The sequence below is a fragment of the Hevea brasiliensis genome, chromosome 6, assembly GCF_030052815.1.
Source record: "Hevea brasiliensis isolate MT/VB/25A 57/8 chromosome 6, ASM3005281v1, whole genome shotgun sequence".
NCBI lineage: Eukaryota > Viridiplantae > Streptophyta > Magnoliopsida > Malpighiales > Euphorbiaceae > Hevea > Hevea brasiliensis.
This window is the reverse complement of record NC_079498.1, coordinates 23,882,520-23,906,687: the sequence shown is the minus strand read 5'-3', so window position 1 is coordinate 23,906,687 and position 24,168 is coordinate 23,882,520. Positions and strand designations below refer to the sequence as shown.

The 24,168-nt window shown below is 34.2% G+C and overlaps 1 protein-coding gene across 4 annotated transcripts; it reads right to left on the bottom strand.

Annotated features, from left to right (window-relative positions):
- Window positions 1-1,836: 1,836 nt before the first annotated feature.
- On the bottom strand, window positions 1,837-22,946 carry LOC110637521 (uncharacterized). 4 transcript variants are annotated; one of them, XM_021787662.2, is made up of 13 exons: window positions 22,724-22,870; window positions 21,999-22,143; window positions 21,755-21,945; window positions 21,579-21,639; window positions 21,403-21,451; window positions 20,503-20,557; window positions 20,342-20,429; window positions 6,915-7,033; window positions 6,474-6,599; window positions 5,793-5,886; window positions 3,165-3,319; window positions 2,538-2,641; window positions 1,837-2,009 (listed from the first exon to the last, which is right to left on the bottom strand). In XM_021787662.2, the coding sequence occupies exons 2-12, from the start codon at window positions 22,126-22,128 to the stop codon at window positions 2,582-2,584; spliced, it is 1,128 nt and encodes a 375-aa protein (XP_021643354.2). In that variant the 5' UTR covers window positions 22,129-22,143; window positions 22,724-22,870; the 3' UTR covers window positions 1,837-2,009; window positions 2,538-2,581. The 4 variants fall into 4 exon arrangements, with proteins under 4 accessions (XP_021643354.2, XP_021643353.2, XP_021643357.2 ...); XM_021787661.2 differs by lacking the exon at window positions 21,999-22,143 and having other exon boundaries at window positions 22,724-22,946; XM_021787665.2 differs by lacking the exons at window positions 6,915-7,033; window positions 21,999-22,143 and having other exon boundaries at window positions 20,342-20,401; window positions 22,724-22,946.
- Between the last annotated feature and the right edge of the window lie 1,222 nt (window positions 22,947-24,168).

The window sequence follows — 24,168 nt, the reverse complement described above, 5'->3', positions numbered from 1 at the left end:
TAACTTTTCAATTTTAATATCAAATTGATATTATATTTAAAGGGTCGGAATTATTTTTTAAATAAATATTTATTTTAAATATTATTAATAAAAGTAATTTACAAAAATTATTTTAATATTTTTATAATTAAAATTTATTAAATTTAATTTTAAATTATTTTTTAATTAATATATTTAAAGAAATAATTTTTCACCTGCGGCAATAATAATACTAAATAGGCCCTAAGCGTGCCGGACAATTCACAATTACATCTGGACAAACACACATGCGTATATATTTTCTTTCTGACAAAATTTTGTTTGGATAAAAAGAATTGTCCCTTTACGAACAAGCTTACAACAACAGGACAAATGGATAGTGAGGGATGGCCTAAATCCATTGCCAAATATCAAAATATTTTTAAATGAGTCGCAGCAAGCAGCAGGCCTAGAAGAAGGTTGCGTCACCAAATAATAACAAAGACCATCAAAATTTTTCTCGTCTACGTTTGGTCGGTCCAGCAACCGCAAAGGCGGAACTATTCAATGACCAAAGGGGGAATACTTGGTCAATTTTTTTTTCTTTATTTATAATGTATAATTATTTATTTTAAAAAAATAATTACTTATAAAATAATTTTCTACAAGTAATAGAAATTCACTATAATAAATAATATTATTAATTTTTTAAATTGAATTTTCTATTCAACTTTAATCTCTCTCGCTCCAATATGCAAATTTATTAAATTTTATTTATCTAATTTCATGTAACGGATATACTGTAATGAATGTGCATAATTTTATTATACAAATTCTTATAAATATTATAATTTAATAGAATATATTAAAAAAATGTAATTATGTGATGTGATAATTAAAAGAAAAATCTTTATAATTACACATTTTTAACAATTATATATTTATTTTAATAATAAAATATAAAATAAAATATATACTTAATAATATTTTATATATCAAAGATAACAACTATATATAATTTATCAAATGCTTAATATAAATCAATTATAATCAATAATCCATTAACAATGATTATTAATTATCAATTATATCTAACAACTAAACTAAACTAAACAGACCAAAGTGGTGCTGCCATAGAGAAGACAGTTGTGGTTGAGTAAGAACAACTCACCTCCTTCTCCAATTTTAAAAGGGCAATTTTATCATTAAAAAATTATTAGTTATTTTGGAGTTAAAGATTGTTTAACAGTGAATTAAATTTTTTTAGCAGAAGGATTAATTTATTAAAAAAAATTAACTTATTGCTCAAATAATTTGTGATTATTTTAATGCAGTTTAAGGAGTGTCGATAATGATTTAATTTGTTAATAAAGAGTAGGGACAAGTTCAAAAATATATCATATAATTTTATATATGAACACTTGAATTATCTTTGTATCCAGATGGTAAAATATGATTACGTGATTGATTAGTTCATTAACTCCATTAATTGTATGTTGATGTGATGAGTGACAACCAAGTGTAGTTAAAATATTTTATTTTTTAATAATTTTTTTGCACATTATTAAATTTTAATTTACTCAAAAATTTATAAATCAAAATTTATTATTATTATTATCAAAGAAAGCATCCATTTCCAAATCCTCGTAAACTAAACATGTATCCTGACATTTCAGAAGCAAATAATAATTAAGCTGGAAGCTTGGAAGCAAAGAGAGAGATCTTGTGTGCAACGATGATGCCCCAGAGAAAAAAAAAAATAAAGCTAGTCATACACATGATAGAGCTATCCCTAAAGGGTTAACTATTTAATGCGTACTAAGCGTTGTATGGACAGGTAAAAATCTATATGTAGCTACCACTCATCATGGCACAACCTAAGCACATATAATTACCTCTAGTTGGTTTCATTTAATTAATTGAAAGTCAACATACCCTTGTTCATTTGCATATGATATATATACATGATGGACACTTGCTCAAATAGGAACCCAATCCATGATGAACATTGACGTTGACACTGAAACAACTCTTGGGAATATTTCCAGTATCTGTACAAAACCAAATAAATTAGGGTAGAAGATCAAGGAAAGCACCCAAGCATAGATTTGGACTAACTTTAAAGCAGAATTCACATTAACATTTACCACCACCAACCCTTGAAAAATTTTAAGTCCTAAACCCAGCTCAACTTTTAAATTGATAGGAAATTGAACCCAGATTTTTAAACCCAAAGACCAAACACCATCAAAATTTAACTTGTTAAAGATCCATCCAGTGTCATGGAGATGATGTTGAGGAATAATTTTCTGTATATTTCAATAATGAAGGAATACGTAACTATGCCTATAATTATGCAAAACTAAATAGGAATATATCCCTATAACTATGCAACCTAATTAGGAAAACATAATCTACAAAGTTGACTTTCTATAACAGATGGGAACTGATGAGAGGTCACTTCCTTGAACTGAAACTGAGCAGGCATAGTATCACATCATGATCAAGTATGAGAAAAAGAAAAGATTATGACTGGGGCAGAGGGAGTGCAGGTAGGTCCAATTGTTGAGAAAACATACCCGCATAGATCAAGGAAGCCAGTGTGAATGTGTAACCAAGATATTTAATGCTTCCATCCCTTTGAGTAACCATCTTCCATATATGGCTCAAGAAATCCAATGAACTGAAATAACACAAACACAAAATTTTGGTTAGATGCTTGGGCAGTGATTAGATTAAATTATTTATAGAGTTAGGTAACGATAACTAGTTAGATATTTGCTGGGATTTCTATTTGATTTCGGACAAGACTTGCTATTTTGTAGGGATTCCTATTGTCATTAGACTTGACAAACGAGGAAATGGTTTCCCCTATGGTTCTCATGCTTACACTATCATGACATCATCTGCATCAAAGGTCATTCTCTGAAGAAGAAGACAAGAATAAGTAATGCATTCTTTGGAACTGCAGATGCCATGCACAGGACTGGGAGTAACTCTGTGAATGGTATTACATAAAAGGCTAATCTATGTGGAAGAAAAGAAGCTAAGTCTTAATACTTTTAATTTTTAATTGAACAAAAGCCAACAATATCATTGAGGTTTTGAAATGGCAGTTAGTAGCATAATTGTTCATATCTTTGCAATAACATCAGTGAAAATGTTTTGCTATTATTTAAGCACGCCTATTGATAGCATAAATATACCTTAGCTCCATCCTTAGACCACCGCGCTCCATAACCATCAGCCACCCTTACCTCAAAGACAGCCCCATGTGGAGGAACAATATGCACATTCGACCAGCAACAAGAAGCAATTAAGAAATTGATGACATTCATTGCAAGGCTATTTTTAGTAGAATCTGGAAAGATAAAAATGACAATGTAACATAAAAGTTAGTCATAAACATATAATTGAAGGCCAGTATGAAAAATAAGCAGACTTCCTTTTTCATTATATGAAAAACTAGGTTTCATGTACTAATAGGATACCCCAAGAACAACGTGTAACCCAACGAACTTGTCGAATTCCTCGAAGGATTATCTATTACAGCATAGGATCCTAGAAAATTCTTCACATTGAGTATCTATATTTAATTTGTTAGAAGGCAAAGGGATCATAAGGGAAAGGGATCATAAGGGAAAGAATGGACTGAACAACATGGTTTGTGAAAGTAGAACTCCTAGTAGGAACTGAAGCGTGTTGTATAATGCAGTTAGCTATTTTTAGGAGTATTTGGGATGTCTTCTATTTATTTATTGTGCACGGCTGGTCAGACAGCTGTTTTGAGAGTTCTTTCTTATAACATTTGCCTCGGGGATCAGTAAGAGCTTCATAAGTGTTCCAATTTCAACAATTATTCAGCCAATGCCTCTTCGGAATTAGGTTTTTCTTTTGATTACACCCCAAGGAGTTTTTTTTCTTCAGTGCCTTAAAGTTGTTAGGATAAGAAATTTGAAATCCAAGGATTTATAGTCTGACCTTTATAAATAAGTTTTGGAGACTTGTAAAAGACGAGGGGAAAAATGTTTCAATTAAATCATAAAGTGTGTATTTGAATTTACAAACTTTTGAACTATACTGATTCAATACTGCTTCGCAGTACAGTGGATAGAACTAGAAACAATAAAATAAACACTGTAATCAATTGGGATCAGTAGACAAGAATTAATGGCAAACTTTAGGTATCATGATCTGCGCTAAGCCTTTTCAAAGATTTGAGATTTAAAGCAAGTATAATTTGTGTCAAAGATAGGCACCACACCATTTTGGTGGTAGGAATGACAACGGAGCAGGTCAGGGACAGAAATCACTCCTCCCGTCCCCGCTCCATAGGAGTTCGGGGTTGGGACGGGACATTACCCGCCGGGGTGCTTGGCGGGGCAGGTTTCTCCTCAGAGAATTTTCCTTTTATTTTTTTATTTTTTTATTTTAATTTATTAGTATATAATATAAATTTATTTATTAAAAAATAAAATATAATTAAAAATACAAGTTTTACACATTATTTTAACAATATATTTATATATTTTGTTAAAATTATAATATTTAAATATATAAAAATAAATTATTTTTTAATAAAAAAATAATAATATATTACTGTGCGGGGTGGGTTATGAGGTTTCGGAGTGGGGATAAGGTCTTCCTGTCCCCACCCCACACAAATCGGGGTCGGGGCGGAGTCGGGGAAAATTGATCGCTTTTGCCATCCCTATTTGGTGGCAATGACAGGAAAGCAGCAGTAATGTTGTGGTGGCAAATACCAAGTAGTTAGTGACTTTATAATACTGAGGATGCTAGAGGTGATAAGAAGTTGGTTTGAACTGATAGGTTGAATTGCTGTTGCAGTGACTGGAAAACAGGTTGGTGCAGGTGGTGCTTGGTTCTTAAGGTGGGAGCAGGAAGGCCAAGCTCAAGCACATGGGGGCAATTGATAACTGATTGGTGGCTGGAGTCCCATTACCATGATTAGAAGGTATGATAGTGCCAACAAGTCAGATAATAGCTTGCTAGTGATGATAACATTAATTATTTTTAAAAAGATGGATTTCAAGTCTATTTATGTTGAAAAAGGGGAGAGGGAGAGAGAGAATGAACAGGAGAAAAAAGAAATAGGGGTAAATTTCAATAACTATCCCTGAACTTATATGGTTGTAACACTACAGTCCTTAAACTTTAAAACGTAACATAAAACCCCCTAAACTTTCAAATTTTGCACAGTAAAATCCCTCTAACTTTCAATTACTGATTTTTCAGTTGAAAACTGATGTGAACAGCTCCCACATGGCTCTTAGTCAACATTTCTCTCTCCTCTCTTATTCAAATTGTAAAATTATTCTCTCTGCACCTGAAAAATCATTCTGTTTACAGTGAGAAAAATGATTCAATTTACACATAACTTGAGAGAGAAAAGAGAAATATTGATTAAGCTCCACGCTAGAACTGTTCAGGTCAGCGTCTAACTGAAAAATCGACAATTAGAGGTTAGAGGGATTTTACTGTGCAAAATTTGAAAGTTGAAGGGGTTTTATGTTACATTTTTAAGTTGAAGGACTATAATGTTATACTAGATAAGTTCAGGGACGGTTGTCAAAATTTATCCAAAGAAAATAGGGATCAGAGTTCAGACACAAAATTTGAGAGAACTCCTCTTTTCGATGTCGTCCTCCTTTTGCATATGAAGAAAAAATACATAAGTATTTTATAGCATTTAACAACACAGAAGAAAAATATTTGGAAGACATCACACATACAGCAAATAAACAAAAGCAGAACCAAAAGAAAAAAAGATTGTTGGCTCAAGGACCCAATTCAGAATTGCATTAGACACTCACCACTTCCACTAATAATACCCCAATATTTATTGCTACTCCTTTCAGTGTGCTTTGCCAAAGCCCTTGCTCCATGTGTCAAGGCACTACCATTGACCTCAAGCCATGAAATCAGAAAATTCAAATTTATAGAACACATAATTTTTAAAACACCAAGCTTGTGAAAATTCTAAGAAGATACATCTAAACTTGCTGCAACATGTATACAAATTTGAAGGACTATTGCTTTTCTTGTGATTTAACATAATGTATGAAATGAATATATACACCAAAAATAGTATAAAATATCCAGTTCTGCACTGCCACCATTCTGCAGGTCCTAATGAGAATGTAGCCCATTGCCAACAAATTGTTCTGTTTATAGAATACAATAGTCTTATGTATATCTAGAGATAAATTAGAAGAAAGATAAACATCTTAATGTATTTGTAGCAAACAAAGCAGAGCATCACTTTTCTGCCATGCCTAAAGTAAACCACTCCTCTGTGATCAACATATGAGCTCTCCTTAACATTTTTATTGAAGCAAATGCTTGTATGTAACAAGTTGAAATGATCAATTTTTAAAAATGAAACATTTTTCAAATGCTAGGACCATAAAGAAATTAAAAAAAGAATGAAGCAAAAATCTCTCCTCAACACAGCAAAAAAACCAAAAATAATTCATTGCCAATTGTAATCTTACATTTGGTCTATATGGTAGAGTGAAGGATGAGAGAAGAGTTGATCTTGGTGGAGGAAGGGCATCAGAAACTGCTCCAACAGTATGTGCAAGGCCCAGAAGACTTTGGATACCACCATAACTCAATCCCTGGAAAACATCAAAGCAGCACAGATTGTTTAGCAAATATTGCCTTTTTAAGAGAATTTATGTAGTAGTTGGGATTACCATAGAATGCTACATGATCAAAATGACCATTGTATTCCTTGTATTATTACACAAGTGTTATGGTTCTGCAGCATACCATTCAGCATTAAGCACAATCCAAGCATTACAATTTTCTGACACGCGTACCTTCTTATATTAGCACTGACTCAATTTAATAGCATGGCATATTTGCATCTAAACAATCAAAGAGTCCTATTCATAAAGATTAACTTAATTTCATGAAAATAAGCAACTCACTAACAGTATGCTAGCCAGATGTAGGTATGGCTGAGGAGAAGATTTTGATACACAGATTGCAAGGACACCATTGGACATTTCCTTTTCTTCTGTATAAAACTTCCTATAGATTTTTACACCTGGAATTGCCATAAATCCATGACATTAGACATTCAGATCTTACATATTCAGGAATGCAATCGCCAGCAATAAAATTTTCAACAAATCTCACTTTAAGGGTAAGGCAAAGTACAAAAAAAAATGTGGTTTAACTATTTTTCAATCAAGGTTCTTTTTTGGTTTTTTGACAAGTCAGCACTTTATGTTTTGTTCTGTTAGCAATTAGTAGCCAAATGCACTAATGTTTTTAAAAATACTAATGTGGCAGATTTGAAATAATAAAAATTATTTTAAAATTTTTTAAAAAATCACATTTAATTATTTTAAAAATAATAATTTAATTGGATCTTAGAAAAATGAAAAATATATATACTCTTTATTATTTTTATATCTTAATACATCAGCATTTTTAACGACATTAGTGCATTTAACTGCTAATTGCTAATAGAGCAAAACACATGAAACTAAGTGCTGATTTCTCTTTTTTTTTTTAAAAAAAAAAAAAGCTATTACTTGAAAAAGCGCTAAACCACATTTTTTGTATTGCATGCAAAAAAATTAAGTGGAAAACTTAAAGCAACAAAAACAAAAAATTGCCTATTTTTGCAATTATAGCCAAGTCCTTTGTTTTAAGCCTAACCTTAAAGGTTTGTTGCAATTATAGCCAAAGTTCAAAATTCGTTCTAAATCAACTTATGTGGCACAATTTACGACTGATCTCTCAAATTTTGAACTTTGGTTATAATTGCGACAAACGTTTAAGGTTAAGCTGAAATTGCATCCCCCCCCCCCCCAAAAAAAAAAAATAGAGAGAGAGAGAGAGAGAATTGGCTATAATTGTAAAAAGCGACAAAATTTTGGATTTTTTTAACCATTTGGCCTTTCAGAAAACATCCCAACCTAGAATTTAAAAAGTTCCAATGTACATCACCTAAGAATAGCAATTCATTAAATACATTTTTCCTATTACTCCAATGGCATAATGTAATAGAAATAATCGGGACTCAATTGAAATTAGCTTGAGAAAGGATAATCATTCACTTTTTTCTTTACTTGTCTTTGCTTTTATTAGATCTATTTTATAAAATCCATAGGACAACTTTACACCCTCAAACTGATCTGTTATCTCATTCTTCTTCTTAATTTCTGCAAATTTGTTTGCAGTACACCTTATTTTAAGCAGATGGCACTTTGATGAGGATCATCATAGAGCAACACCACCCTTCAAAGGGGCAATCACTAGGGCGAGAGCTAAGCAACTTCAAAGCATGCTCATGGACCATAAAAGGATTTTCGGCTTAGGAGGGGAGCTGCATAAGGAAGGCCTAGCTTGCTTGCTCCAAGAATCTAAGTGGATCACCATGTTCCAAGTTGGAGCATCCATTGCCACGTCACCAGCTATGTCAGCTTCCATTGCCACGTCACTAGCCATGCCACCGACCACGTCACCAGCCACTTTGGACATGCCTCATGCCACCTTGGACATGCCTCATGCCACCTTGGAGTCCACTTGGCAGCCACCTAGGTGTTTGTAGGGTTCACGCCACGTGGAGGGAGCTCATTGGTTCATTTGAATTAAAGAAAGCTACTTTTTGACCAAGTGGGCCCCAATATTCTACCACAAAGAGGGACCAATTGCTGCCACCTTCTGCCCTTTTGCAATTAATGCTGCTACCATTTTTTGTCTTTATAATTAATACACTTACTATTCTTGTTAGGATAGCCAACATGACACAATTATTTGTAACTTTTGTCTTAACATTTTTCACTTGTGTTTCTGTAACCCTAGGTTTATAAGGAAGAGAATACTATCTTCTTTCTTCAGTTTTTCATTTTTGTTGTACATGAGAGCCTCCCTTAGAGAGAGTTTGAGTTTTCTTTCTTGCTAGTTTATGGAAGAATTAGAACTTAGGCAGTTTGATCACTTGCCTATTTTACTTGATGATCAATGTAATCTCCCACAAGTTTGGTTATTGTGTTGACACTTGATCTGTTCCTCTTTGAAATATATATTCTGGTGCTTCTTTTTCCATAGAGATTGTATCTTATTTTGTTCAAAGAAAACTTATTTTGGTGTTGATGATCCTTAGGTTCCATTAAAAGTCTACATCCTTAGGCAATGTTCATTTGGGTGCCTATCATATCGGAATCAGAGCATTAGGGCATCAAATCAAGTAAGTATCTTTCATTCTTTATCTTCCTTTAGTTGATTTTTCTGTTTGGTTTAAGCTTCTAAGGCATTCTGCCAAAGAAGATATTTCTAGGGTTTTTGTTTTTCTTCATCTTCCATGCTTTTCATTTCTGTTTCTAATACTTGCTACTGAAATCTTCATCTAGGGTTTTAGAGAAATTTCTTTAGATCTGTCTTTGATTCCAGTTTTGTCTTAGGGTTTAATCTATATTCCAGCTTATACCATCTTTGTGCTAGCTAATTTCTTTGAACTCTTGCATAATATCAAGCATGTTGAGCCTACTGCAGTAATTTTGATTTATGAGAGATTGATGAATTGATGACTGAAATTGGGAATTGACATGATTAGTAACTGATAGTAATGCAATTTTGATGATATATCTACTGCCCTATTGGAGTTTGTGGTGTTTGTGCTGGAATTTTGATTTGTTACCATTGTTGAATTGGGGGAAATTATAGAAACGTGGGGTTAAAGTTTGAATTTGATTTTGAAATTTCACCAGCATCATTTGGGTATAATTATTGTGCTTCATACCAAATTTGGGGTGAAAATACCACTGTTTGCTTATTGAACCAAATTTTGCAGAGAAACTGGACTATTTTTAGTTCACATAACAAACCAACCCAGAAAACTCTGAAAATTTATAGGCTGTTTATACCCCATTTCACTAGTTCCTATGTCAATTATGAGAGTTGTTTGACATTGATTGCCTACCAAACCAAAATTTTGCGGCAAACCTAATCAAATTTAGTTCACATAAGAAACCAATCCAGAAAACTCTGAAAATTTATAGGCTATTTATACCCCATTTTAGTAGTTCCCATGTCAATTTTGGGGGTTGTTTGACACTGTTCTCTTACCGAACCAAAATTTATGGCAAACCTGATCAAATTTAGTTTACATAGTAAACTCCCTCAGAAACTCCTGAAATTTTACCAGTAGTTAGTCAGTATTGGGTTTCCAATGTGTACCAAATTTCATATCAAAATATAGTCGTTTGTGTGGTGAACCAAAATTGAAGCATATTTTTGGTAAATTATGTGAACTGCTGGTATCGTTGCTGCATTGATTATGAAATTTGATATTTGAGCTTGATATCATTTCATTAGGTTGTCTTCATTCCAGTTTACTAACTCTTCATTTGGTGTCTATCTCTTATTTTGACCCCAGTGTCACATTTTTTGTTCTTGTGCCACGTCTTGTTCCTTGTCGTTCTTGATCATTTTGTTTAAAATTTGTGAGTTTTTGAATTGCCATTGGTATCTTAGTTCCAAGGGAACCAAACAAGAAGTGAGTGGTAAAAGGCTTGAGGGTGTGAGTGCATTAGGGTAAAAGCCATCTGTTTGTGTGAAACACCTAGAGAGGGTTAGCCATTTCCTACTAACTTGTTTTCTTGCAGCTCAAAATCATGTCAAATGAAACTGGTAGTAGTGGGGAGAGAGTCCTAGTTGATGAAGCTATATAAAGGGGCGTCGTGGTTGCACAATTTGAGAGGTTGACCTTGGGCATGAATACATTGAGGGATGACATGAATAGGATTTTGGAGGAGATGAGAAGGGATAGGGAAGAGAGAGCAAGGGGTAGAGATGATGCTAGGGACAGAAGGCAAGAAGTGAGAAATATAGGGGAACCAAGAGTGGAGAACCTTGAGGGTGAAGTGCATGTTGAGGAAGAGTTTGAGGAAGAGATAGAAGAAGAATTTGAGGTTGGGAACTACAACTATGGTGGTAGGGGTTATTGACCACCTAGGGGCAAGGGAGCTAGAGGTAGAAGAGGAGGTAGGTTGCCTAGATTTGGAGAGTATAGATATGGTGATTATGGATATGGAGGCCTAGAAGAGAGGGTAGACACTAATGTGGGTAGTATTAAGATGAAAATTCCTCCCTTTCATGGGAAGGAGAATCCGGATGCTTACATGGAATGGGAAAGGCAAGTTGAGCTAATTTTTTAGTGTCATAACTATAGTGAAGAAAAGAAGGTGAAGCTTGCAGCCATAGAGTTTAAGGAGTATGCCATAGTGTGGTAGGACCAGTTGATGGTTAGGAGAAGAACTTTAGGTCTTAGATCCATTGCTTCTTGGGAGGCTATGAAAAAAGCAATGAGGGAGAGATTTGTTCCCCAACACTACTTGAGGGAACTCCACCAAAGGTTGCAAAGGATGACACAAGGAGAGAAGAGTGTAGAGGAGTACTATAAGGCAATGGAGATAGCCATAGACAAGGCACAATTAGATGAACCTCCAGACGCTACTATGGCACGTTTCCTAGCTAATCTTAACATGGAGATTGCACATGTTGTTGAGTTGCACTCTTACACTAATTTGACTGAGTTGGTGCACATAGCCATTAGAGTAGAAAAACAATTGAAGATGAAGAGAGCTTTTAAGCATGGTAGTGGTGTCCATTCAGCTCCAAAGGCCCCTTGGAAACCAAATGTAGATAAGACTTCTAAGGGTGAGAAAGAAATTTCTAAGTTTAGGAAAGAAGAGTGGAAGGGGAAAGAAAAGGTAGAAAGTAAAGATAAGGAGAAGGGGGGTACTGCCACTACTAGGACTAGAGATGTGAAGTGTTTCAAGTGTTTGGGATATGGGCATTATGCTTCCCAATGTTCTAACAAGAGAGTCATTGTGATTAGGAAAGATGGGGAGGTAGAGAGTGAGGAAGAAAATGAGGCCGAACCTTTGATGTTAGTTGAGGGGAATGAAAATGAAGAGGATGTGCACGTTGAAGAGCCATCCGATGGGTATGACTTTGCATTGGTTACCATGAGGACCTTGAGTGCTCAACCTATTGTGGATAGTGATGAGTTGCAAAGGGAAAACATCTTTCATACTAGGTGTGTGGTGAAGGAGAAATTGTGTAGCATGATTATAGATGGGGGTAGTTGTTGCAATCTGGCTAGTTCCTTACTTGTGGAGAAATTAGGATTGTCTACCTTTAAGCATCCTAAACCTTATGGGTTACAATGGCTAAATGATTGCAACAAAGTGAAGGTAACTAAGCAAGTAGTGGTACCTTTCATTATAGGGAGCTACCATGATGAGGTCTTATGTGATGTAGTGCCCATGATAGCTACACATATCTTGCTAGGTAGGCCATGGCAGTATGATAGGTATGTGATTCATGATGGGAGGAAGAATCACTACAATTTGAAGAAAGATGGCCGCACACATGCCTTGGTGCCCTTGTCACCATCACAAGCACATGAGGACCAAATGAGAATATTGAGGGCTGTTGAGGAGAGAAAAGAGAGTTGGAGAGAAAAATTAAGAGAGGCCGAGCACAAGAGTGAAGAGAGTAAAGAAAAGAGTGATGGGAAAGAGAAAAAGAAAGAAGTGAAAGAAAAGAAAGTGAATGTAATGGAAAAAGGAGAGGGCTCGAGACAAAAGGAGAGAAGAGAGAAAAAGATGAGCTTGTATGTTGGGGGAAGGGAGTTGAGAGGAGCTTTGAGTGGTGGGATGCCATTGTGCATTCTCATGTATAGGGAGAATTATTTAAATGTTTCTGACCTTGACCCCAATCTTCCTTCTTCTGTTGTGTCTCTTTTGCAGGAATACCAAGATGTGTTTCCGGATGAGATACCTTCGGGTTTACCACCTATTAGGGGTATTGAACACCAAATAGATTTCATTCCTGATGCTCAAATTCCTAATAGACCAGCCTATAGGAGTAGTCCAGCTGAGACTAAGGAGCTTCAAAGACAGGTAGATGAGCTTTTGGCTAAGGGACATGTCCGTGAGAGCATGAGTCCTTGTGCGGTTCCTGTTTTGCTTGTGCCAAAGAAGGATGGAACATATAGGATGTGCGTAGATTGTAGAGCTGTGAATAAAATCACTGTAAAGTATCGCCACCCTATTCCTAGATTGGATGATTTGTTGGATGAATTGCATGATTCTTGCTTTTTTAGTAAGATTGATTTGAAGAGCGGTTACCATCAAATTAGAATGAGAGTTGGTGATGAATGGAAAACTGCCTTCAAAACAAAACATGGCTTATATGAGTGGCTAGTGATGCCTTTTGGTCTCTCTAATACCCCTAGTACTTTCATGAGGTTTATGAATCATGTTTTGAGAGCTTTTATTGGACAGTTTGTTGTTGTCTACTTTGATGATATTCTTGTCCATAGCAAAAACATTGATGATCATTTGCATCATTTGAAACTTTTGTTTGATGTGTTGAGAAAAGAAAAATTATATGCAAATGTGAAAAAGTATTCTTTTTGCTTAGAAAGAATTGTGTTTTTGGGATTTGTTGTGAGCAGCAAAGGTGTTGAAGTAGATGATGAAAAGGTTAAGGCAATTAGAGATTGGCCAACTCCTAAAAATGCATCTGAAGTTAGGAGCTTTCATGGATTAGCAAGTTTTTATAGGAGATTTGTACCTAACTTTAGTATATTGGCTGCTCCATTAAATGAACTTGTCAAAAAGAATGTGACATTTGTTTGGGGTAAAGAACATGAACATGCATTTGCCATGCTTAAAGAGAAATTATGTTCTGCACCTTTATTAATTTTGCCTAATTTTGACAAGACATTTGAGATTGAATGTGATGCACCAGGTGTAAAGATTGGAGCTGTTCTCATGCAAGAGAAACGTCCAATTGCTTACTTTACTGAAAAGTTGTATGGTGCCACATTGAATTATTCTACATACGACAAAGAATTATATGCATTAGTTAGGGCATTAGAGACATGGCAACATTATCTATGGCCTAAGGAATTTGTCATACATTCTGATCATGAGTCTTTGAAGTATATCAAAAGCCAACATAAGTTGAGTAGGAGACATGCTAAATGGGAAGAATTTATAGTCTTTTCCTTATGTTGTTAAATATAAACAGGGCAAAGAGAATGTGGTAGCTGATGCACTCTCCCGCAAGTATAATCCTCTCACTACTCTTGATTCTAAATTATTGGAATTTGAGTATGTTAAAGAATTATATGAACATGATGATGACTTTGCTGCCACATTCCATGCATGTGAGAAATCTGCATTCCAAAAGTACTTTAGGCATAATGGATATTTGTTTAAAGAAAATAGATTGTGTGCCTAAAAGTTCTTTGAGGAAATTTGCTTGTAAATGAGAGTCATAGTGGAGGCCTTGTGGGGCATTTGGGTGCTGTCAAAATACTAGATGTCCTTAGGGAGCATTTCTTTTCGCCCCACATGAGAAAAGATGTTGAGAGACTATGTGCTAGATATGAGACTTGCAAGAGAGCAAAGTCTAAGGTGATGCCTCATGGGCTATACACACCTCTACCCATGCCTGAGCATCCTTGGATTGATTTGTCTATGGACTTTGTCTTGGGATTGCCTAGGTCACAAAGGGGTCATGATTCAATTTTTGTCGTTGTGGATAGGTTTTCAAAAATGGCTCATTTTATCCCATGTCACGAAAATGATGATGCTACATATGTTGCTAATCTATTCTTTAGGGAGGTTGTTAGGTTACATGGTATACCTAGAACCATTGTGAGTGACAAGGATATCAAGTTCTTGAGTCATTTTTGGAAGGAGAATCATCTCTTTCTACAGGGAAAATTAGGTACTAAGCTACTTTTCTCTACTACTTGCCATCCCCAAACTGATGGCCAAACAGAGGTAGTGAATAGGACCTTAGTCACACTTTTGAGAGCCTTAGTGAAACAAAATTTAAAGTCTTGGGAGGAATGCATACCATACATAGAATTTGCATATAATAGGGTTGTGCATTCATCTAGTGGATACTCTCTTTTTGAGCTTTGTAGAAAGAGATGATTCTCATTGATTTCAATTAATCTGTACATGGGTATATATATACAATTGATTCCTATAATTGTGTTCTACTAATTAGGAAGAAATCCTAAATAAGAAATCCTAAATAGGAAAATATACAGGGAAATAATATAGTGATTGACTTTCCATAACACTCCCCCTCAAGTTGGAGCATAGATGTTAATCATGCCCAACTTGTTACAAATGTAGTCAATCCTAGCTCCATTCAGAGCTTTTGTGAAAATATCTCCTAACTGCTCTCCAGTTTTGATGTGGCCCGTTGAGATGATCTGTTGTTGAATCTTTTCACGAATAAAGTGACAATCAATCTCAATATGTTTGGTCCGCTCATGAAACACCGGATTAGAAGCAATATGAAGAGATTATCACACCACAATTGGTCTTAAAACTGTCTCATCTAGTAATTGAAGTATCCACATTACCTCACATTGTGCCATGGCTCTGTATTCGATTCAGCACTAGATCGAGAAACTACACTCGCTTCTTGCTTCTCCAAGACACCAAATTTCCTCCAATAAAAATGCAATATCAGTTGACCTCCTGTCAACCTTAGATCGAAAAACATTCAATATTCAAATGCCCATGATTACCATATAGCAAACCTCTTCTGGGCGCCCTTCGGATAACACAAGATTTGTTCCAAGGCTTCCCAATGAGCAAGACATAAACCGACTTACCACACTAACGGCATAAGCAATGTAAGGTAGTTCAATTTTCCTACCAATCTCATCTCTCTGGATCTTCAAACAACTCACTATCCGTAAAGTTGGAGTCATTGGTGCGCTACAAGGCTTAGCACCTAATTTTCTGTCAATAAATCAAGGACATATTTTCTTTGAGATAAGAAAATACCCTTCTTACTTCTCATAACCGATACCCAAGAAATACTTTAACAATCCCAAGTCTTTGGAGTTTGGAGGAAGGTTTTAAGAGATGAAATACGAGTCACTCTGATGACAATGTCATCCACATAGACTACCAAGAGAATTAGAATTGCCTATAAAATATCGGTGATCACACTTACTCTTTTGCATACCAAATTGAATCTCCCAAACCATGCCCTAGGACTTTGTTTCAAGCCATAAAGAGATTTCAAACCTACAAACTTTACCCAACTCTCCTGAGCAACAAACCGGTGGTTGCTCCATATACACCTCCTAAGATCACCATGAAGGAAAGCATTCTTGATATCCAATAGGGCCAATCATATGTAGTGCTAAAGAGATAAACAAGCGAATAGAAGTAAGTTTAGCTACAGGAGAAAAAGTATCGAGTAATCAACCCCATATGTCCGAGCATATCCTTTTGCTACAAGGCGTGCTTTTAACCTAGCCACAGAACCATATTTACCTAAATACCCATTTGCAACCAATAGCTTTCTTACAAGGCAATAGTTCCCATGTACCATTAGCATCTAAAGCCTCCATTTCCTCTTTCATAGCATCACACCAACCGATGAAACAGTCTCACCAACAAATATTAGGGATAGGAACAGAGTCTAAAGAAGTAACAAAACACCGAGAACAAGAAGACAATTGATTATAAGAAACAAAAGAAGAGATAGGTAAGTCATGAACGTTTTACTTTACGAAGAGCAATGGGTAAGTCTAGATCGAATCATGATCGATGAGGTATAGGATCTCCCGTAGTTGGTGGAGGAAATCTCAATCTGGAACAAACATGAACAGGGAGAGGACTAGACATTGGTTGACAAAGATATATTAAGAGATCATCCTCCTCCCCGACTCTCATAGATGATGGAGGAAAAAATGGAGTGAACTCAAAAATGTGACATAAACAAGATAACGATTAAGAGTAGGAGAGAAACAACCCCTTTTTGGAGTACCCAAGGAAGACACATTTGAGAGATTTTGGATCCAATTTAGTAACACGTGGACTAACATCACGCTACAACAAAAAGGTTCAATAGGGAACAAAGATTTTGTAGAAAACAAATAAGGAATATCCCATACGATTGATCAAAAATCCGCCCAAAAGTGTTTAGGTACTTTCATCTAAAAAGAAGAGCACGAGTTACCTCAAGAAGATGCCGATTTTTACGCCATTTTGGGATGGGGTATCCAGATGAAGAATGCCATTTTGTGTCATATAAAAATTGTGTTGAAAAGTATTCTTTGGCATTGTCACTTCTTAATATGCACACGTAAATATTAAATTGGGTTTGATTTCATTACAAAAGGCAAAAGATAGAAAACAACGATTCTTCATTAAATATAACGTAATCATCAACAAAAGTAACAAAATAACGAAATTAACAAGGACCCCAAACATCGAATGAACTAACTCAAAAGGGGATGAGCCCGTTTATTGACTCTAGACACGAAGGCAAACGATGATGTTTTGCAAATTGACACGACTCACATTAAATTGAGCTTCTTCATAGTAGACAAAGAAGGATGACCCAATCTACAATGAGCTTCAAGAGGTGTTGAGCAAACAAGTACATGATTTTCCTCTACCAATAATCCGCAAATCGTAAGATCAAACAAACGTAAGTTTACTCACGTAAAGTAGATTAAAAGAGAATTTTGGTAGACACAAAATGAAGACAAAGAAATAACCCATGACACAAGAAGTAGAACCATGAGGAAGTGAGATTAGATAGAAGACTAGAATGAATCAATAACCCATTTGGATGAGGAAGACACAAGGCATGTAGTGGATTTACTAGGCTTTAGAGATGCGGAAAATTGTGCAAAATCCTAAAATAGTTTTCTCAGAGGAAGAGCCATATTTGCCATCGATTTTTCCTACAATTATATTTTGTATGCTCATGGCAATAATAACAAATGACTCCTCTTGAGTCTGATTAGAACTAGCCTCTCCATTATAATTCCTTCTCTACTTCCTCTTCTATTACGTTGTCCATTTGGATGAAGATTGAGTACTCAGGACCCATGTGAACGTTTCATGCAAAGAGGAAAGAGAGAATCGAGATTTAGCAGTCTCATACTCGAAGGAAGGCCAAGAAAACTCAACTTTCACATCGGACTAAAAGGCAACAATACATTAAGTTCCTCATATACGTTTAAAATTCATAAAATTGAGAGACTTATCCTCTTAGAATGCCTTACAAACATCATAAATACGGAGATATTCCAAAATCTAAGTAATCCATCAATTCCTTAACAAATTCACAGTGATTAATTAAACTAATTACCTCACTATGAATCGAGTTCCGAAGCTGCAAAAATAACCGAGCATCCTCCCTTAGCCAAGTTTGTTGCGTATCATCAGTGGGTGGATCTTTAGTAAGGTGATCATCCTTATCAATGCTATGCAAATAGACCTTACTCCAAACCATTAAGTTTGTGTTCCGTGATCTTAGTCATCAACGGAATCACATCAGAAATAACATTCTTATTGTCTGCCATTTGTTGAGACAAAGAAAACTAATCGAAACGCTAATCCAAAGTGCTTATAGTAGCAAAATAATCCAAAATCACAAATCAAGCAAAAAATAGGATCGAGAGCCAAACCTCGAAGTCCTTTAATGGTTGGTGGAATGAGGGGTTGAGGCGCGGCGATGTTGAAGGTCTCTTAGTGAGAACAAATAGTCACCCTAGATTGATGACTGCTCGATACCATGTAGAAAGAGATGATTCTCATTGATTTCAATTAACATGGGTATATATATACAATTGATTCCTATAATTGTGTTCTACTAATTAGGAAGAAATCCTAAATAAGAAATCCTAAATAGGAATACAGAATACAGAATATACAGAGAAATAATATAGTGATTGACTTTCCATAACAAGCTTGTTTATGATTTTGATCCACTTACTCCCTTGGATTTGTTCCCATTGCCTATTGATCATGTTGCTTCATTGGATGGTGAGAAAAAGGCTGAAATGGTTAAAAAGATGCATGAACAAGCTAGGTTGCATCTAGAAAAGAAAAATGAGCAATATGCATCTAGAAAAGAAAAATGAGCAATATGCATCTCATGCTAATAAGGGGCGAAAGCCTATGATTTTTGAATCAGGTGACTTGGTATGGATCCATTTGAGAAAAGAAAGATTTTCTAACCAAAGGAAATCTAAATTGCATCCTAGAAGTGATGGCCCTTTTCAAGTGCTTGAAAGAATTAACAATAATGCTTATAAGATAGAATTGCCTAGTGATTATGGTGTTAGTAATACTTTTAATGTAACTGATCTTACTCCTTTCCTTGGTGCAGAAACAAATTCGAAAATGAATTCTTTTCAAGTGAGAGAGGTCGATGAGGATCATCATGGAGCACCACCACCCTTCAAAGGGCCAAACACTAGAGCGAGAGCTAAGCAACTTCAAAGCATGCTCATGGTCGATAAAAGGGTTTTCAGCTTAGGAGGAGAGCTGTATAAGGAAGGCCTAGCTTGCTTGCTCCAAGAATCTAAATGGATCACCATGTGCCAAGTTGAAGCATCCATTGCCACATCACCAGCCACGTCAGCTTCCATTGCCACGTCACTAGCCACGTCACCAACCACATGCCACCTTGGAGTCCACTTGGCAGCCACCTAGATGTTTGTAGGATTTACGCCATGTGGAGGGAGCTCATTGGTTCATTTGAATTAAAGAAAGCTACTTTTTAAACAAGTGAACCACAATATTCTGCCACAAAGAGAGACCAATTGCTGCCAGCTTCTGCCCTTTTGCAATTAATGCTGCTGCCATCTTTTGTCTTTATAATTAATACACTTACTATTCTTGTTAAAATAGCCAACATGGCACAATTATTTGTAACTTTTGTCTTAACATCTTTAGCTTGTGGTTCTGTAACCCTAGGTTTATAAGGAAGAGAATACCATCTTCTTCCTTCAGTTTTTCATTTATACTGTACATGAGAGTCTCCCTTAGAGAGAGTTTGAGTTTTCTTTCTTGCTAGTTTCTGGAAGAACTACAACTTAGGTAACTTGATCACTTGCCTATTTTACTTGACGATCAATGTAATCTTCCAAAAGTTGGGTTATTGTATTGACACTTTATTTGTTCCTCTTTGAAATATATATTCTGGTGCTTCTTTTTCCATAGAGATTACATCTTATTTTGTTCAAAGAAAACTTATTTTGGTGTTGATGATCCTTGGGTTCCATTAGAGATCTGCATCCTTAGGCAATGTTCATTTGGGTGCCTATCACACTTTTTAATACATCAAAAAGCTCCTATTCAAGCACCAACAGAAACCCTAGCCCCCATCCATAACTTCTTGAGATAAAAGTCTTGGAGTCTTAGTTTTTAAGGCACAACAACTAAGCACCTTAGTCATTCATCTTATATATGTCCCAAATAAGAACATTAACTTGATTGTCAGATATAATATCAGCATAGGACCTAGTAAAAGCAAAAATTGTTACCTTCTTGAACAGTTTTAACCCCAGGAAGGACTTGTGAAAGATCCTCTGTCTCCAACATCTCTGAAAATGAAGCATATCGGCGAACATCCTGTGAATTGATGAAATTACAGAGGCCCAACTGGAAATAGGAAAGCAAATAAAGTGCATAAACATATTATCACCTTAACCTCAAGCACTGCAGTTCTGTTTAAAAGAACCAAAGCTCCTGGCTCAATTCTAACAACAAAGAAACCAATATATCAATAAATTTATAAATAAATGAGAAGAACAAATGGCAAATTAAAATATATTATGCATAATAACATATCTTGACAGTAATATTTAAGCATATTCACTAACAGGAGATTTTTTAAAAGGACGTTATTTTATTAACAGGGCCAAATTTATAGTTGTCAATTGTCATTTATATGCACTAATAAAGATTAAGGAACTCTAAAATGCCCTCCTCAGTCCCCTAATGATTCCCTTGTGTTAGTGCCTGCCCATCCCTCTTGACAGTTGACTTTTAACAGCTTCCAAAATGCATGATGATTAAGCCTTCTACCATTTAGTTTTCAGGTGTGGTGAAGTTTCATGGTGCAACATCATGATAACAGAGTGGCTGTAGCTACAGTTTTCAAAAAATTCCCCGTTAACAAGTTTAATATTAATTTATTTAGCTTTCACGATCTTCTAATTCTAATTCAGGTTAGATTACTTTTCCAATAACTAATGATAATCCAATCTTATTCCGAGAGGCCAAGACTAAACTAGGAGACTAGCGGTGTTGGGAGATACATGATCACAATAAGTTAAGGTTAACCTCTTGTGAGCGAATTGCTAATACTGTAGCCAAACCAAATTGCACTAGCAATTCTCATACACAAAGATTCTAAACTGTTTTCGTAATTACATCTGACAACTCACATATATTTAAGGCTCCATTGTCAATATACAGCCATACATTATCCTTCTTGCAATATGTAATAGGTATAGACCAAACTGAAGAATAAATATATCAGAAAGGAAAATAGAAGCATGTAATGCATCAACTATAGATCTAAAACTTAAATAGGCAGTACCTACTGTAATTAGAACCAGCACATCTTCCTTCAATTGTTTTCCGGCCATCTGCATACAATCCAAATACTCGAGGATAAGATAAACAATCCATTAGTAAAAAAAATATTAAAGTAAAATTTTAGTTACTTGACCATCGATAAAAAGCTAGAAAGACCTATTAGAAAACAAGTAATACCTTTTAGGAGTGAGAAGAAGGGCTCCTGAACATGAAGTTCAAAAAATGTAGACTTGAACATCTGATAAATGCAGTAGTTTATATATGGTAGTAACAGACTGAATCACTAATAACACATTAAAAAAATAGAAAAGGAAATAAATCACTCCATAAATTTTGCCCTTTTCTCCACTTACATTTTTTAGATCAGATCCCTTTTCCATAATTAACTTATTCCATTCATCTTCTTTCTGCTTCAAGGAAATATCTTCATTGATGAATTCTATCTCACCATATGTCTTACAAAATGACCCAGAAATTATACATTGGTATAAAGCTGAAGCTAGGCGCGTGAATAAGGGATATTGGGGAACTCCTTCAAAACAACCTGTAGCATTTGAGTATGAAGCAGTGAATCTTCCTTGAAATAAAGAAACATACATTTTACTTGCAATATGGCAGAACACTCCTTCAGAAATGCATATGCTTTGTAGAGTCTCTTTCTATCTCTCCCCCCAGTGATCCTGGCAAACTGCACCTCGCCTTTGCACCATCCACTTAAGCAGCCCATAGGCCATGCATTTGTCTTCCATTTTGTAGAGCGTCCATTGCAAACAAGTAGCACACAATGGATGCAAATGGAATTTCAATAAAAAGCATTTATTACCAAGGATAATATGCACAAATAGAAGTTCATCCTTGACACCTTACAAATAATAAACTTAAAAACTAATAAAAGGATGAAAACAGAGGGGAAAATGATGATGATGAATGGTGTTCCTCTTCTTCTATTTTCCCCTCTGGTTTTTTTATTTGTTTTTACTTTTAATCCATTAATATTAAACCTTTTTCTACCAACACAAGTAGTCTCCTTATGCCCAAAATCATTATTATTATCTTATTACTCCATTAATATTAAAACTCTGTTCATATTCTTGATTGCTCATCCATACTTTCATAAAAATAAAAAATAAAAAAAAAACAGAAAAAAAGCAACATCATCAATTTCATACATAGCTTAAGAAATTAATATTGTTTGCTTGGTTTTTACATTCTTTCTTCACCAATTATAGAGACCCATATTCAAAATGTAACTTTCCATTCAAAAAGAAAACACCCTTTTAGAAAAATATAATATGCCTAGTAATGATGAGATGATTAATTACCTGCAATACCAATGTCAGGCAGTGAAACAGAGTCGTTTGGGTCGTCTCTAAGGAGATTGGAGCAGAAGTCCTTAGAAAGGCCCAAATCGAATTCTAGGGTTTCGTTAATGTGAGAATTAAGCGTGAACTTCACTAGCTCTTCTATGCACTCTCTCAGTTGCTCCATTTTCTCCTTCTCTCCTCCCCTTCTTTTGTTTCCGTCAACTGTAGTTTTAAGTTAAGCCCCCTGTCTGCCGTACTGTGGAAAATAGATATACCAATTGAAATAATTAAAAATTAATAATTTTAATTAAAAATATAAAATATTTACAATTTATAAATTTTAAAATATTTAAATTTTATTTTAATTTATCTATTGTATTTCGTTAAAATAACCTTTTTTAAAATAATCTTTCTTAGATAATATTTAACATAAAATAAAATTGATTGCAATTTATTTTTAAATTAAATATCAAAATTAAATTGCTTTGATTTAACATTTTTATCTGTCTAAATAGAATTAGGAATGATTTTTATTTATTTTAATGGAACTTAAAAAAATTGAAAATAAAAAGAATTAAAATGAAAATATTTGTTAATATTTCAAAATTTTTATTTATTTCAATAAATTGTCATTCTCATTAACTAATCAACACACTAAATATTACCTCATTTAGTAAAGTTATTTGAAACCTCACTATGTGGCATGTAACTTAAGTAAAATTATTAATTAAATTATTATAAAATTTAAAATTAATTACTATTTATTTATTTTAATATATATATATATATAACCTTCACTTTTTTTTTTGCAATTTATTACATACCGATCATTAGAAATATAATTATTTAAATAATTTTATTAAAAATATAGAGTCATTTCTTATTTGTTCTCAATAAAATCACCAATTTCCTAATTTATAATAATATGATTAATTTAATGAGTCTTACAAATTTGAAGGATCTTCTTCTTACTGATTGCAAATTGATCAAAATTTACGATTATTAAATAGAGTAAAGACCTAAAAAAACAATAAAAAAAAGGAAGATCATAAATAATAAAATAATTCTATTTTTTATATTTTAAATTTATTTCTTAATATTGACATTATATTTAAAATAATATCTTTAAAAAAAGAATCTTTGAGCACACTAATTGTTATTATTATATATCTTTTAAATTATATATGGTTTTCTTTAATCTGATTTGAGTAGATATATAATTATTCAAAATTTATTATAAATTTAATTGTGTTTATTATATTTAATAAAATATATATATGTAAAATATAAAATATAAATGTAAATATTAAATTATATTAAATAATAAATAATCCACGCAACATATAAGTAAAATAATTAATTATTAAGGTTTCTAAATAATAATTTATTAATAATTTTATTTATAAAATTATTATTTTTTTAATTCAATTGAGGAACAAATGGGTAACATAACAACTTGCAAA